Raw genomic sequence first — 17,782 nt, forward strand, 5'->3', positions numbered from 1 at the left:
ATTTGCCATAAACTGAATGTGTGAAGGCTGACTGAGTTGATTCCTTTAGGAGAGTAAAAATGCCAACCCAGTTCATAATGTGAGTTTCTGGAAGGGCCTGCAAGTGATACTTCAAAAATATTTTAGGTGAAATTCCCTCTAATCTATGTAGTTCTGTCTTTTATTATCTTTAATAATCATTTAGTTTTATTAGCTCTAAAATAAGTTTGTAGTTATTTATGCCAGGAATTGCTGTTTAGGTTTAAGAAAAAAACGATTAGCTTTTCTGGTTATCCCTTGTTTTTGGCCTGCCTCAACATAAAAATATTAGTCATACCGATAACATATTGCCTTGGTGGTAACTAAAGTTTTTCAATTTGCAGGCAGACACTGGCATAATTTGTGTGCTGTGGCCCATGTTCGTGTCCTGTTCATCGTGCAGATGGGCTTTTTCCAAGTATAGCAGAATGGGACAATAAGAACCACGGGCCTTATGGAAGTAACATTTTTTTACTGTCCGAACATAACTGCATTGTAATGAGAGCGAATTATTTATACACTGTGAATTATCTGTGTTTGTATGAAAAATAAAGTCGATTGGGAATCCTATTATAAGTATACAGATATATATTTTTCCAACACAGTACTTCCGTGTAGCTTTTCACTCTTCTTGTTTTAATTTTCTCCATCATTCGCAGGAAACCAAAAGTACTCCACAACTTTCTTTCCTCTTTTTGTAGACACCGAAGAGTGTTGCTCAACTGCAGAGAGTTCATTTTGCTGCCATGCATTTCCATTGCCGGAACCTGGAGCAATTGTTCTGTATATTATCCTAAAGTATACAAATAAAGCACGTCATTTTTAGGCAAGGACTTTCTGTGCAAAGGTTTTCATTGTTAGTGATCTACAAACATAGTTCCTTTCGTAAGGGTTTTTATAAAATTGATAACTGAATAGATATAAAATATTCTATTACAGAGAAATGAGAATAAATATTTAGTTCAGTGCACCCGAAATTACAGTTTTCTGTGTGTCACAAAAACTTCAGATCACAATTGAATACTGAAATGTAGCTCACTAAATGTTAATAAGAGGCATCATGGTAAAAATCAATGTATAAATATGTGCAGGATCCAAAGATACAGGACCTCATTATTGGCCATCCCATGTGATAATTATGGCACCCCACAAAATCTGACACTCGACGGGTTCGAAATTTATCCGGGGCAATAAGTATTGACTATACTGAATTTTGCTCTACAAAAATGGGCGTGTCCTGGCATGTATCGGAAATTTTCACCCCGGTAAGTAATAGCAGATTTGCCCTGCAGAAATGACTGGGCGGAAATTGCGGGGGTAAGTCCTCGAATTCGGGTATGTGCAGTAATAGGAGTTACCGTACATACAGTAAGGCCACTCTTAATGGCATATTGGGGCTTATTTGCAAGCACCTTGCACAGCCAGTACGTCACTTTTTCAGATATTAAAAGAGACTCAGTGGTGGTGCAAAGGGCTTGTAAATAAGCCCCATTTTCCCCCCCAGAATGAAAAACATTTGCCTTATCCTACAACCCTGCAGAGTTAAGGAGTGTGCTATTCTACTTTCCACCATTGGAAAAGATTTGGTTCAGCACTCCACTTGAGAACATTTCTGACCAAATTAGTTCAGTAGCGGGCACGCCAATTTCTCAATAAAACAATGTCACACTTATGTAATGTTTGTTTTCTCTGTTACTGATTAGTTCAAATATTCAAACTCCAGCCGGCCAATACTCGATTAGTCATGGGCGCCCTGCACTGCTAATTACCTCTCATACAACATCACTCATCACACTTCTCTGACATCATTGATAACATCACTGCAATATTTGAAATGAAAATAACTGATGACAACACAATGCATGGTGGGGGCACAAATCATAGTTACTTTAGGGCATGAGTTATAGTTACTTCAGTTAACTATAACTGGTGAATTTTACTGGTTTTGTTCCATTAAAATGCCATGTTTATCTAACATTTATACCTAGCTATAACATACCGTTAACTTTTGTTTTCTCAGTAAATTTCTAAGTTTACAAAGATATATAAACTAAGACATTAACCCAACTAACCTTTTCTTTTAGTGAATATATCTTTCTTCAAAGTACATAGATGTGAAGTTAGGATTACTTAACCCTACCAACCTCCAAGCTTTAGTGGTATTCGATATTCTGGTGTCAATCTTTTTGCAAGAAAATATTCATATTGTTGATATTCTGACATACAACCCATTTGGAATATACTCCATCCTCTGCATTGTTTTGAGATTTTGCATTTTAGATTAATCAATTGACAGTGTTTTCTCAACACAGTTTTGCCAGAGATCCTGAATCTATTTCCCATTCAGATTTACACTGTGTGACAGAAGTGGATTCATTTTATTAATGACATATTACACAGTTCATTCAATGCTGCTCGATACTCCGGCAGATTCACAAATTTTTGACACAATGCACAGCAGCAACCATGTTTGCTGTGCTGTACTGTGCAAGGGGAAAACACAGTGCAGAGCCTTATCTACTAAGATTGCCTTGCTGCCACTGCCATCCCTTATGCTGGCACACTTAAAGGATACCTTGCAAGACACACAGAGGCCAGCGTGTGCTGACTAGCATCAAATTTGTATGGTAGCATACCTCTCCCGCACAAATTCCTAAGTCTAGACAAACATAGAAAGATCCTATGCACTGGATGTGTACTGTGAATTTCAGACAGACATCACTGCAGTGTGGAAGCCGTTAGCACTAGTATAGTAACCATTATGTCATATATATATTACCTACTGGAGGTTGCAAGTAGGCAGTTATAGTTAGAACCAAGTTTCCACAGGAAGAAGCACTTTTTTTTTTGCTTATAACTTTGACGTCGTTTGTTGAATCTTCATGACATTTCCCAAACAAATTCTTTGTTCATATCAGCTGCTATGCTGAAAGTTTGGGCGTGATTCGTCAAGGGGGGCCAAGATAAAATGCAGTCCCAAAACGTGTTTCCTCCATGTTAATTTCCATAGCAAACTTTAGACAAGGCTACAGGTCGAACGGGTGAACGGAATTTCCCCAAATTTGGCAGGGAGAAGGGTCTTCGTCTAGAAAGCACGCTTTTGTTTATTTGGTGTTCTGGAGAAATATCGAAATTTACAGATATCGATATTTGGGAATTCTGTTATATGATTGGCTGAGGCATTATGGGCACAAGCTTGCTGCTTATTGGCTGCAAACGGTTGCAACTAGGAAGTGTTGGCCGCCATTTTGTGTTTCCTTTGAAGAGAGTAAGGGGAAAAAAGGCCGAAAAAAGTTGGAAAGTGGAGGGTAGGAACGCTGTAACGTCTGTGGGTTGTTTAGGGTGTGCTATACAGGGAGTATGAAGTGAAGTATTTACCCCTACCTGTGTGAAAGTGCTGTTTTGCCCACAGTGAGATGGTGCTGAGGTGAGGTGCTGGTACACTCGGGGATGAAAGCGTGCACGCAAACCGTGAGTTGAGTGCTGTAAACTCATGTGCTATGGGCACTCAGTTGCAACTAGGAAGTGATGGCCGCTATTTTGTGCTTCCGTTGAAGCAAGTAAGGAGAAAAAAGGGCAAAAAAAGTCGTAAAGAGGAGGGTAGGAGCACTGTAACATTTGTGGGGTGTTCAGGATGTGCTATACAGGGAGTGTGAAGTGAAGTATTTACCCTTACTGGTGTGAAAGTGCTGTTTTGCCCAGAGTGAGATGGTGCTCAGGTGAGGTGTCGGTATAGTGAGGGATGAAAGCTTGCATCTAAACCATGAGATGAGTGCTGTAAACTGATGTGCTCTGGGCGCTGTAGCGTACTTGCCCAAGCAAAGTATTTATGCCTGCCGGTGTGAAAGTGCTGTTTCTCAATGTGAGATGGTGCTGAGGTGAAGGGCTGGTACAGTCGGGGATCAAAGCGTGCGCCTAATCCATGAGCTGAGTGCTGTAAACTGATGTGCTCTGGGCGCTGTAGCACAGTGCCCAAAGCGAAGTATTTACCCATACCGGTGTGAAAGCGTGTTTTGCCCACTGTGAGATGGTGCTGAGGTGAGGGGCCGGTACACTCGGGGATGAAAGCTTGTGCCTAAACCGTGAGCTGATTGCTGTAAACTGATGTGCTCTGGGCGATGTAGCATAGGTGTATAGGTGGTGTTAGTATGTGTTTAGAGTATAGTGGGAGTGGGAAGCAAACTACTCACTGGTACCGGTCTGAAGACTCGAGGATGAAACCGTGAGCCTAAGCCATGAGCTGTTTGCTGTAAAGTGATGTGCTGTGGGTGCTGTAGTATACTGGCCGCTGTAGCATACCTGTGTAAGTAGTGTTAGTGTGCGTTTATACAATACAGAGAGTCGGAACCAAACTACTGACCTCTACCGGTCTGAAGACTCGAATGCAGTGTTTCAGCAAGCAGGAATAAAGAAATAATCATGAAGAATATAATGCAGATTGTTGCAATGCCAAAGAAGACAAATGGGGAAATCAGGTGTGTCTAAGAAAGTGGCTGTGTGTAATAAAGCGTTTGAAAGTTATATAAAAAGTGACTTTATTTAAGTGACATAAATGGACCCACTGGTGCAAGAGCTGAGGTATCCAGCTGAGGCAAACTCTAACCTGTTCTGCTGGATTAAAACGTAAGCTCCTGTATCAGTACATTCTACATTACATGTTACAGTTCCATGTGACATAAACAATACCTATTAGACTTGAATGACTCTAAATTCTGTAAGGAAAATAAAGGTAGGATACGATTACCACATGTATCCTTTAAGAAAACAAAGAGGAAAAAAAAAGAAATTGCAAAATGTAATCATCAAACTTTTTAGGTACCCTGGTACTGCTTTTTTGTAACACAACATTATCAAAAGTAGAACAGTCAGCAATCTCTTGTACAGTAGATTCAATCTGGTGCGTGTCAGAATTGGTAATAGTTCTACCCACATTGGAACTTTGAGGAGGAATACAAACATTGCGCTTCTGAGAAGCACATTCGGTACCCTTCTGGTCAAACCATACAATATTGTCTTCAGCTGTTTCAAAAAGACATTCTTGTGCAGAGAGCTAAGGAATGGGCTCAGGCAAACTCCAACCACTTCTGCTGTATTCAAACCGAAGCTCCTGCATCAGTGAATTCCACATTACATGTTACAGTTCCATGTGACATGAACAATAACAATTAGACATGAATGATTAAATTGTATAATAAAAAATAAAGGTAGGATACGAATACCACACTGTGGCAACCAGTTCCTAAACAATGTTGTGTTTTTTTATCTTGATCGCCAGCCTGTGAGCACAGGTTGAGGAAGAGTAAATTTGTGTGAAAGGGCTTTGTGAATAAGAGGCAGGCGCAGGGACGTGTACACAAAGAATAGACATGATTTCAAAATGGATGTCGGGTTTAGGCTAATTTAGCAAGGAAATAATGTATTTGCATAGCCCATACATCACCAAACACTGGTCAGAGTGGAGACGTAAGGGGCAATAATGAAAACAGAGTTGAAATGCCTGAGCATACTTAAAAAGTTATTATATGAAAGTAGTACAATTGAAGTGTATTAAAACAAATTAAAGGAAAAAGTAAAAAAAGACGGCAAAAATCAATCCAAGAATAACGTGAGTTTCTTACAAGTCTTGGAGATTGCAGTCCGGAAGTTCTTCAGCGGCTTGAGATGCGTAATGTTCCAAGAGGTCATTGTTGCCATCGTGATAGAAAAGCGAAGCAATCCAATTCATATCCTCAAAGGGACAGTAATGTTCCTCAAATGTTGGAGCGGCAATTTGAATTGGCAGGCAATCTGCAATGCTGTCATTGGTCGCATGTTACAGGAGATCTTTCTCGGCTGTGCAGAAATCCCATTCCGCCACAATACCTTTTTGAGTTGCATCCGCCATTTCTCCAGTGCCCGAACAATCAAGTTCATGGTTTTCAAGATACTCCTTTACCTGCTGGATATCGGTAGCGATTGTTGAGATGTTGGCAAGGCATAGATCCATTCGCCAGTCGAATTGGCAAGTTTTGCAATAAAAGTAAGGTTGCACCCAGACTGCATATGTGTAAATAAATGTCATGTTGTAGCTGGCTCCAATAATTGATAGAGGCAGGCAGTCAAAAAGTAGTTCAATTTTTTCACGGTATTGATGTAGCTTTGCGTAGAGGCGTATTTTGTCGGACATGGCTGTTACCATAGTAAGTGCAGCCATTTTTTACAAGCAAAAACAGTAGTAGGATGGCCGCAAACAGAGCAAGAATTATGGGCACTGTTCCTGTTATTCCAGAGATGATCGAACAAATGAAGTCTGGTATTATACCAAAAACAGTTTGAACGGCTGTGAGAAGGAGACCATGTTAAAAAAGTGTGCCAGACCTTGAGTGTGAGATGTGTTGAAAATTGTGTAACAATTCACAAACTGTAATGGGAGGTTCGTATTTAAAAGGGACTGTACTTTACTTGAAGTTTGTGCTATCAGCAATCGATACATTTCTTTTGCAGACGTGAAGGACACTTCTGTTCTGAACAAAAGCACTTTCAGTTTGGTTAGTTTAATGAAATCTGTTTTTAAAGTAGGGATTGAAGGCCAAGTTGAAGTTTGGGAGTTACTTTGTGTGGGTGGGAATAGACATTTCCACAGGAAGTTACTTGGCTTGAAACAGTAAGGACATACGGTATGCCAGCTTACATTCCGTAGGAGAGAATGTTATTGAGAAGCAGATAGGTGCCATTAGAAAGCTGTGTGAACATTGGTCTAATTGTGAGAGTTGGGGTGCTTGTAGGAAAGCACGCAAGATTGGGGGCTGTAAGCTTAGAAGCATCGTGAAGTTGGACATTCTTGGATAGTAATGAATGACTGCCATTGTGGTCGCTGTTTTCACCTGTGAGAAAAAACTTCTATATGCTCTTTAAGGCAGCACTTCTGTATGCTCTTTAAGAAACCACTGCTAGTGTATAAACGTGCTACCTTGTATAATCACATACAACATGACATACAACATGTACACCTAGCAGACAAAACAACACTACGTACTGTGGGAACTGTGGCTAGCCATGTACACAAGCCAAACATGGCATGGCACCTCTGTTACACAATGCAGAATGCGGGGAGAGATGGGAGCAAAGTATGAGCGAGTAATTCTCGATTATAAAAGTATACAATGCAAAGTGTTGAGGGGATGTGCCGGAGAGACTTGATTATGCAGAGCACAGACATGTACATGTCAACATACACTGATGAGGTATTGAATGAAGTGGACACTACCATGATAGTACAGTCAGTAGGGAAGATTACGGAAACGTAGCGCGTACGTGCCCCCTCCCCCCAAATCTTTAGTGTAGTGGGCTGGCTCGGCGTATGCAAGGCTAGCGTAGGGTTATGAATAAAAAGCACGTTTCTCAGGGTGTGGTTCTCTTACGGAATGGCGAACGTGTCTGCCAGGTCTGCGCAGCTTACACCGCCACAAGGTTGCCCACGTGACCGAAGGTGGCTGCCTGAATGATGCTCTCAGTGTGCTGGTACCGAGAAACCATCTTGGCCCCTGCGACGCATATATGCCGCACACCTCACCTTTCGACACCACCATATGTGAAAGAGGACCCACCATGTGCCGGCAGAAGCTCCTAGGTCGAGGTCTGCGATCTCAGATGGCTCCTGAGATCGCGACACAGGCACACTGCGCCCAGCCTGAGGCCTAGCAGCGTGGAGTGGTCTGTATACTACTAACACAGTAGTCAAACAGGTACCAACAGTGGAACGGTGTCTTGATCCCACAATGAATGATGTTAGAACTGCATCTGAGAGTGGAGATGAAGGTACTCCCTTTGACCAGGTGCAACCAACTCTAGGTCCCAACAGTGGAACGGTATCTTGATCCCACAATGGAAGATGTTAGAACTGCATCTGAGAGTGGAGATGAAGGTACTCCCTTCGACCAGGTGCAACCAACTCTAGGTCCCAACAGTGGAATGGTGTCTTGATCCCACAATGGACGATGTTAGGACTGCATCTGAGAGTGGAGATGAAGGTACTCCCTTCGACCAGGTGCAATGAACTCTAGGTCCCAACAGTGGACCGGTGTCTTGATCACACAATGGACTATGTCCGATATTACCTGCTGCTTGCTTTTCACCGAACTCCCTCCGTTGAGGTGCATCAGACTCTGTGCTTGCATAGCTAACTGTTGAACATGATTATTGTGCTATGTTGACACCGGTCGGTGGAGTACACCGTGGTACAGCAGGTCCGAACAGTGAAACGGGGTCTTGATTCTATGATTGAGGATGTCAGAAGTTAAAGTCTGTGATGATTTCTGTGTACCACTTCTGATCAGGTGCAACCAACCCAACAGTGGAACGGTGTCTTGATCCCTCAATGGACGATGGCTGACATTACATGCTGCTTGGTTTTCAAAGAACTTCCTCCGTTTAGGTGCATCAGACTCTGTGCTTGCGTTGCTAACTGTTGCACACGATTATTGTGCTTGATTGACACCAGTCGGCAGTGTACACCGCAGTACAGCAGGTCGGAACAGTGAAACGGGGTCTTGATTCTATGATTGAGGATGTCAGACGTTAAAGTCTGTGATGATGTCTGTGTACCCCCTCCGATCTGGTGCAACCAGCTCCATGCTTTTGAATCCAACGGAATGTGGCTGTGAGATGTTAATGAATACTGCTTCTGGCCTACACTCCGATCAGAAGGGCTCACAATTCGGATCGAGTGATGAATGTTTAATTACAGAATCCAGTGGTCAAGTAACTACAAGGTCTATTGAAATATACACAATACCCTTCTAGTACACTTGCTTGAAGAATTTTTTTTAGATGACTTATAGGTTTACTACAGTGACCAAATTCATCTTTCAAGTCCAAAGGAACATTGAATAGTCTACACTGTGGACAGCAGAAATCGCAATTCAAATTGTTTTGATTTATTTATTGCAGCCTTTTCTGTAATTTAGGTTGTTGTATTAAGGTGAAGAGGAAGTGAGAAAAAGTATGAATTGTTGTCTGTGTGAGTACTGCCTTAAATTTACACTGCAGACAGCAGTGTTCACAATTCAGATCGAGTCGCTATTGTAGATGACGCAGTCCTGTAGGAAAAGACATTGCACCAGTGGGCACTGTCTGCACCATGCATACGTATCAGTACAGGCTCCGCACCTGCTTTTTTTTGCTTTGCTTATGACAAACTGGGCAGCTCAAGTCCACGTTACGTAGCTGTGGGCCCTTGCTGACCGCTCTCTCTGGCCTACACTGCAGACCGAAGTGTTCGCAATTCAGATCGAGTGGTAAGTGTAACTTTACAGAATCCAGTAGTCAAGTAACTACAGCGTCTATTGAAATATACACAATATCCTTTAGTATACTTGCTTGAAGACTTTTTTTTAGATGACTTATAGGTTTACTACAATGACCAAATTTATCTTGCAACTGCAAAGGAGCACTGAATAGTCTACATTGTGGACAGCAGAAATCGCAATTCGAATAGTTTTGAATTATTTATTGCAAGGTTTTCTGTAATTTAGTTTGTTGTATTTTGTGAAGAGGAAGTGAGGAAAAGTATTCATGGATGTCTGTGTGAGTACTGCCTTCAATTAACACTGCAGACAGCAGTGTTCACAATTCAGATCGAGTCACTATTTTAGATGACGCAGTCCTGTAGGAAAAGACATTGCTCCAGTGCGCACTGTCTGCACCTTGTATACGTAGCATTACAGGTTCCGCACATGCTTGTTTTTGCTTCGCTTTTGACAAACTGGGCAGCTCAAGTCCACGTTACGTAGCTTTGGACCCTTGCTGACCGCTCTCTCTGGCCTACACTGCAGACAGAAGTGTTCGCAATTCAGATCGAGTGGTTATTGTTTAATTACAGAATCCAGTAGTCCAGTAACTACAACGTCTATTGAAATATACACAATATCCTTAAAGTATACTTGCTTGGAGACATTTTTTTAGATGACTTATAGGTTTATTACAATGACCAAATGTATATTGCAACTGCAAAGGAACACTGAATAGTCCACATTGTGGACAGCAGAAATCGCAATTCAAATTGTTTTGATTTATTTATTGCAGAGTTCTCTGCAATTTATCTTGTTGTATTTTGTGAAGAGGAAGCGAGAAAAAGTATTCATGGATGTCTGTGTGAGTACTTTCTTCAATTAACACTGCAGATAGCAGTGTTCACAATGCAGATCGGGTCGGTATTGTAGATGAGTTGGTCCTGTAGAAAAAGACATTGCTGCAGTGCGTTCTGTCCGCACCACGCATACACATTATCGCAGGCTCCGCACACGCTTTTTGTTGCTTCGCGTATGACAAACTAGGCAGCTCAAGCCCACGTTACGTAGCTGTGGGCCCTTGCTGACCACTCTCTCTAGTCTACACTGCAGACACTAGTGTTCACAATTCAGATTGAGTCGCTATTGCAGATGATGCTGTGTTGATTGCAAAAGATATTACTCCTAATACGGCCCGCCCGCAGCACGCATCATCGCTGATTGTGCACATGCTGAATGCTTTTGATGGGGCTATCTGAGCGCACTAGAACTGATGGACCCTTTATGATACAATCTTTTTGTGTATTATTTCAGATCTATTGATTATGTCTCAGTATACTACAAGTTGTGGTTCTTTTACAATAGAATATTTTTCTGTATTATTTCACATCTACTGTCCCTACCTTACTGCAGCACAAACTATTGATTCTTTTATTAGTGAATGTCTGTGTGTGATCAAATGATTACTGTTGTAGTTGATGATAGCAGCTGGTATACACTCAGTCCACTCGCATCCACCACAGACGCCACTGGATATGTGACCCTGGTAATAAAAAGGTGTTGAGGACACGTGCTCGTACCCACTTCCACTATCTATCTGTGTCCGTGTGTTCATCATTATCTATGCATGATACTGCCCCTGGGCTGTATTACATTACATTGTGCTGTGGGCAGCGTATGCATCCATGTTACCTCTGGTAGTGGGGAAAACTTTGGTTATGTAACTTTTAGGTGTATGGCTATCACAGGTGGAAGGCTACTTTACAGAAGATGAATATTGATGAAGATGGTGGTTGCATGCTGTGTGTAATGTAAGATATTTGTACATAGCAGAAAGTTTCAAAAAAGCTCTCTAAGTGGAAGAGGTGTGTCTCATCAAATGCTGCAGAGAGAATGACTAAAATGGGTGGCGTTCTCAAACTGCTACAATGGGAAATGTTATGAACTAATCAAATGCTTTTTTTGAAGGTCACATGGCAATCGCACACAGCGCGCAAGGAGACCACACCCGGTGCGATTTTGAGACAATATATTTACTATAATATACGTTTATTACAGTTAGAAATATATAAATGTTTAAAATATTTTAGATGCTCGCATATACAGTTTAAAGTTATTTACATATACTTTTGAGACAAAAAAAATGAGGGAATGGCATACCCGGCGCGACACCATACGTCTATGACGTAAGACAGGGCCTGGCAGCTTGCACTCGTCGCATACGCAACGTGCAGTGGGCGCAATCCCATACGTACATGAAGTAATGTGGGGCTTGGTACTGCGTACTTGTCGCATACCAAACTCGCAGCTTGCGCGACCTCATTTGTATATGTTGTTACGCGGGACGCGGTGCCACAAACCCGTTGGATACGAAATGCGAATCATTTCAATATGGTGGATAGAATTCACGTGCTGATGGAGCTTGGTAGACTACCGGTACGGGACTTTAGTTTTCTCAACAAATAAAGAAAAATTATACACATATTTTTGGGGGAAAATATAAAATATTACATAATTTTAAAAGTTAAAAAAAGGATAATAGAGTTCCAAAATATTGTTAAAATAATTAGAAAAAATATAGGTTTTATAAATATTAAAATATGAAATTAACTTTTTAAAAACCTCTGACTGACAAAGTTTAGGTGAGAAAACCACGCGACCATAGGTCGGAGGTTCCGAACACCTGATTATGATGCAATCGCACATGGAGCGGTCACAAACTCCCATTTCTCTGTGACAGACCCACATGGAGACCGCAGCAATAGCATCAACACAGGAACCTATCTTTGAGGTCAAAGATAAAGGGGTGGTCATTTCCTGGTGGGACATGTTGTGTTGTGAATAGGATAATAATGCCCTAAAGCACAGTATTATCCCAGTCCCACAGCTTAGAAAGTGGACTGCACTTCTGATAGAGACTTCTAACAGCAGAATCCTCACCTTTTGAAACCTCAAGATGTCAGACTGGATTTGGAAACTTTTGCACAGCAATTGCCTCCAGCGCTGTCAGGTGTTCTTGTGCAACATCGTGTAACCACGTGCTGCTCCGTCTCATTTGGACGTGACCTTGGGATCAGAATATATGTATCCTGCTTGCGTTGATGTTAGTTCCTTTCTTTCCACACAAACTGACACCGATCTAGAGCTCCAATTGTCATTCAACAGTTTTGGCAATTCTCATAAAAAATGTACTATCTGGTGTACCCATTAGGGTTTAAACCATGTATGACATGTAACAAGCAAATGTCGGTTATGGCTTCACACAATGTTTGCTTGTGATGTCTTTGTTCCAGCTGTGACTCGAAGTGATGTTCGGCATACACCAAGATGAACAAAAAGGCTATGCATGACTGTGAGACAAAGCTTGCAGTTGGGGATATGAGGAGATTGAAGACTGGTATTCGTCAATGTTGATGACATGGCAGTGGCCAGGACTCACTCTCCTTCACAAGGTCCTTTGTGGGCACAGTCAAATAAAGCCAAACTCAGGAATAAGAAACATAAACATCAAAACATGGCTCTCCTGCATCACGCCACTAGTTTCATTCAGAGTTGCCTGACGCACCTAGCCAGTCTAGACGAAGTAGTTCCACTATTACGGGGTTGACTATGGCATTGTTTCCATTTTGACTTCCAACGGATCCGGTTTTGATGCAAGATCAGCTCTAACAGCTAAAAAAAGCTATGGACTCGGTATTTGGTGCTGTTCCTGATCTGTCTGATACACCTTGGCTCCACAGATCTGAGAGGGCCTCCAGATGCTGCAACATTCATGGATTCATCCTCGCAACAAGCTGTGCCTCTGGGCCTCATTTTGATGCTGTTAACATGGCCTTGGGTACATCAAACTTGGGTCCAATGATGCTTTTGCTCCATCCTTGATGCTAAGTCTTACATCGTAACTAAGCCAGCAAACGCCATTGGCCCAGTTACTGATGCTGATTCAGACGTCACTGACGCTGATTGTGGATCCGATCATGCTTTGTGATTCTGAGGCAATTCTAAGAAAATAGAGGCTTATGTGAAAAAGGTATTTTCTTTAGCTATTTTAGCAATGAGATCTGTGAATAAGTATTGTTTATTAGGAAGATACTCTCATGCTTTGTGAGACAGTGTATCAGCTATATTAGCTGATGTTCAGGAGGACACTCGAAAAGTCTTACAATGTTTGGTTGCTGATGGCCAAGATGCAGTCAAATTTTCGATTAAGTCAGGCCTTGGCTGGACTGATAGTTTGGGTAGTGCATTGTGTACACGTGTGGTTATTGGTGCCATGCATGGATATGTTCAACTGCTATTCCCATGAATGTTCAACATTCATTGATGGAAATGCCTGTTGATGGTTTCAGGCTTTTCATCGAAAAAGCAGCTTTAGCCCTGGAATTATTTAACAGTGACACCACAGCCTGCTCTTGTTGTTTAATGCCTACAGTTTGTGAGCGCCCATGCCAAAAGTGCCCTTTTTGAGGATTTGGAAGGGGTGAGCTTCAGAGACAGAGGCAGTATTAACGTCTGTTGCAGAGAGCCACCCATCCATCTAGAGGCCATAATCATGGATTAGGAGGTAAACACTCAGCACCCCACGGACAACGTTCTATCCAGCTCGCAGTCTTTCCTTCTACAACCACTTCAAAGATTCTTTTATTTAACCTTGGTGTCCCACAATCATCCGGTAAGAAGTCTTATCACCTACTCCTTTTACGGAGGGAGGAGCATGACATCTGACCAATGGGTTATCCACCATTACCACATCTTTCAGATGCTCACTTGTCAATTCTCCAGGGCTACATATATTTTTGATATTGTGAGACTGTGGCGACCTTTAACTACGTGTTTTAGATGATTCCATTTTATATCTACACCATTTTGTGCTCTCGTTTTGTGCCTGCTTGAAGCTTCAGAGTATGATGTTTTGATTTCTTCTCAGCACAGAACAAAACCGTCTTGACCTTGGAGCAGACCAGTACTGTCAGCTTTGGTTTTGAAACCGATGAAGGGAGGGGGAATTTCTAGAAGTCTCGCTTTGTGTTTGTAAAGGTTTTAAAGATAGGAAGTTTTTGCGCTCCTACAGAAGCTCACTCGTGAGGTGGATGCATCGTCACGAGAAAGATTTGCTGCCTCATTGAGACTTCTGGACAACTGAAAGAGCTTCCCTGTTGAGCTGACCAGAATGTTGTGCTGTCCTCAATGGTAATGCATTAGTTATGAGTTTCATTGCTCTGTGACGTTTTCATGTTGAGTATATATGCTCTTTATTATATGTGAGTCTTACATTTGACAGTGCTTGTTTCTTGCATTGGACATCCATTATTATTATCTGCTTATGTTTTTCTCCCTTATAATTGACTTGTGAATGTTCCATTATTATTTGAACTTGGAGTGTTTTATTATTGTTTGCTTGTCCACACATATGTATACATATGTATGTTGCCTTGCTTGACATCTGGGAAAGTTTTTCTGCTAGAGAGTGTTGCATTAATAAAACCCCACACTTTATTTTGAAACTGCCTTTTGATTTGCCTCATCAGGTGAGTGTGGAGCCTCTTTTCCAGATGGTTTTACATGTTTTACTGAATGCCTCTCCTTGGGAGTGCTGAATTTCTTTTATTTGGGAGTGTAAAGCAAGACATTTTGGTAACAGAAGTGGTGTGCAATTTTTTAAATTGAAAAGGGAAAAATGTTTTCCAAAATGACAGTGTTTTCAGTTGCAGATTCCCAGAGGCCAACTGAGCTATTGGAGTGGGAGATGTCTCTTATGCATGTTTAACAGACAAGGGGCAAGCGCAGATATTTAAATGTTTGCAGCAAGTTTCCTTTGAAGAGGAAAAAGAGCTTAGCACTTCAGAGAGAAAAGGTTGAATTCTTTTGAGTGCTTTTCGTACCATGTATGAAAAATGTGTGCTGTTAGAAAAATAATATGATCAAATACAACAGCAGTAAGTTGAAGTTAAAAAGAATTCTGATATATTAATTTGTGAAAACAAATCATTAAGAGATAAACTGACAAACATACCAGACAGTGCAAAGGCGAGATGCCATGTGTGTGATGCAGTGTAAATTACCAGACTTTTCAGGTAGCTAGAATGAGTCAGGGGAAAGAATGTTGTTCGGCGAAAGCTGCAGGTTAATTCACAATGTCCACAGGAGGTTTTAATGAATTCTTTGGAGGACTTTACTCTGCAAGAGATTAATGGCATTTTGGACAGATTTCAACAGAAACCAGGAGAGCATCGGTAATGTAGATTGTGCATTTGTTTGATTTAGGAGCCTCTGAAGTGATGTTAAATCAAGGAAATGCAGCACAGTTTTGTACGCTTAGCGTTGACTCTGCTGTACAGGAACATTTTAGGAATTTTGGAGAAGATAATCAAATCATCATGTTACAATTAGTGGTTTCTGGGTGCAGTTTCAAGTCAGACTAGTCAGTAAATTACTAACCTTGCTTTATATTGAGGGATGCTATGCAGAAACCTAAGGGAAAGATGATGAAAAATGCTATTTTAAAACATGATTCTAAGTGGGAAGAGTACATGCAATGTGCTTTTCAATCAGCAAAAGAGGCTATACAATATGTTTTAGATGTGTGGCCATACAGGAAGGAGACATTAAGTTATATGTGATAGTGCTGGGGCAGTATGCCAATTGAAGTAGTGGGAAAAACAAGGAAAGAAAAGGGTGCTCCTGGGATTAAGGACTAAAACATTGCCAGATGCTGGAGAGTGGTATAATCAATTTGTAAAACAGTTGTTTGTGTGTTATTGTGCTCTGATAGACACTGGGCAGATACAGTTGTATTTGTGCTATTGTGCTCTGATAGACATGGGACAGATACCGTTGCTTTTGGGTTGCAATGCTCGGATAGACACTAGGCATATGACAAAAAGGCACAATGTCATTTGGAGACTTGAAATTCCTCTAATGCAATGGGTGGTGATTTCCCCTAAGTCGCACAGAACAGGGCATGCACAAGAAGAATGTGATCAAATGAAAGTGGTACATACAGGCAGAAACTGCAGTGTTGCATGAGCAGGTGGTGCAGGTTCCAATGGAAAATACAGAGGTGTTACATGATGTGTCTAAGCCACAGGAGTCCCTTGCGAGGTGGGGTAAGGAGTTGTGGCAAGAAATCTGGGAAATGTTACCACAATTTGCAGTCACTGTGTATCATGTGGATGCCTGTGGTCCCATAACTTCACTAGAATGCTGATTTAAAAAAGCCAAAATCTTGCAGGCAGGAGTGACAACACCGGATTCTGATTTGGTGGGAATGGCTAAGTGGGCACCCCAAAAATGTGGACACCTGGGAGAGAAAGCCACTAACAGGTGGGCAAAGAATAAAGGGATGCATAGACATGAGTAGAACTGTGGTTCCTATTGGTCAGCATGCATAACACAGACCAGTCCCAAAGGTGCTGAGGGGCCAGTTGGAGAGAGGAAAAGTACCACAACAGATATGCCCAAATGATCGAGGGTATGCTTATTCAGCAGTGTATGGAGGGACAGTGAGGAAGGGAACAGCCCCAGCCCTTCTTACTGTGGGAGAGGGAGGAGGGATTGGATCCATAAACAAGAACCCACAGGCCAAAGTATGGGTAGAATCCTCAAATCATTCCCCAGAACCAGCAGAGATCATTGCAGATAGAAAAGACAAAACTTTTTCTTTGGATCCAAAGCAGAAAAAGGAGACTCTGTGCTCTCTGAAAAACTTTATTTGCAAGAATATTTATACTTGTTTCTTTCCTAGATGATACTGCGGAATGTTGGTGCCTTGGATGTCCCGCCTTAAGTGTTGGTACATGTATCTGAGTGGGACTGGGAGTCCCCTGCCCCCCAACTCCAAAGTGACCACCTGACACTGCAGGCTGACACCTTGGCTGATGCTTTTTGCCAAAACAACAAAATGATATAGCACATACTGTTTTCTACAGGTTGCATTGAAATGTGCTCAATGAGAATGATTCTGAAAATGAAATATGATTTCAGCTGGATGATGAAAGTGGTGATTCCAACCGTACTTTTAAATGACAAATGTGAAAGGATATCATTTTAAATATAACAGGAGGGCCATGAACATTCACACGGTTAGGACTGATGCATTGCATACCCAGAGTCAAGAGAAACTGTTTGATAAGGATGGTGTTTTATTATTCTGAGATTCAGTTATTGTCTTAGACAGTAACAGTGTTCATGTATATGTGTGTTTTAGGAAATTACGTGCTGTTTTTTTATGTTGGAGGAATTCTGTAGGCCTAATGTGTATTTCTCCCTGCCGCTCTCAAGTCGGGTTTGCTAGTAGAATTCATGTGTATGCAAAGCCTGTTCTTTCTCATGTTTCACGTTGCAAGTGGAGAAACGCATCTTTGTTACTTACAAAAATGTCTGTTTTAGGAGTTCCGCTTAGAGAGGTACATTGAACTGTGATGCTGATAATGTGGGATGGCGTTCTTTCTCACCGGAGAGAGCCTGGGAATGAAGGTCATCGAGCCAAGACCTGGGAG

General features: G+C 41.6%; 1 protein-coding gene across 1 annotated transcript in view; it reads right to left on the minus strand.

The window, feature by feature from the left end:
- Positions 1-577: 577 nt before the first annotated feature.
- Positions 578-17,782, minus strand: part of LOC147731014 (uncharacterized) — a 206,060-nt gene continuing 188,855 nt past the window's right edge. Inside the window, exon 8 of the mRNA XM_086958669.1 lies at positions 578-811. Within this exon, the coding sequence (XP_086814795.1) occupies positions 655-811 (157 nt within the window). The 3' untranslated portion in view covers positions 578-654. The remainder of the gene's footprint in view (positions 812-17,782) is intronic.

The sequence above is a fragment of the Lissotriton vulgaris genome, chromosome 2_1, assembly GCF_964263255.1.
Source record: "Lissotriton vulgaris chromosome 2_1, aLisVul1.2, whole genome shotgun sequence".
In the NCBI taxonomy this organism is placed as follows: Eukaryota; Metazoa; Chordata; class Amphibia; order Caudata; family Salamandridae; genus Lissotriton; species Lissotriton vulgaris.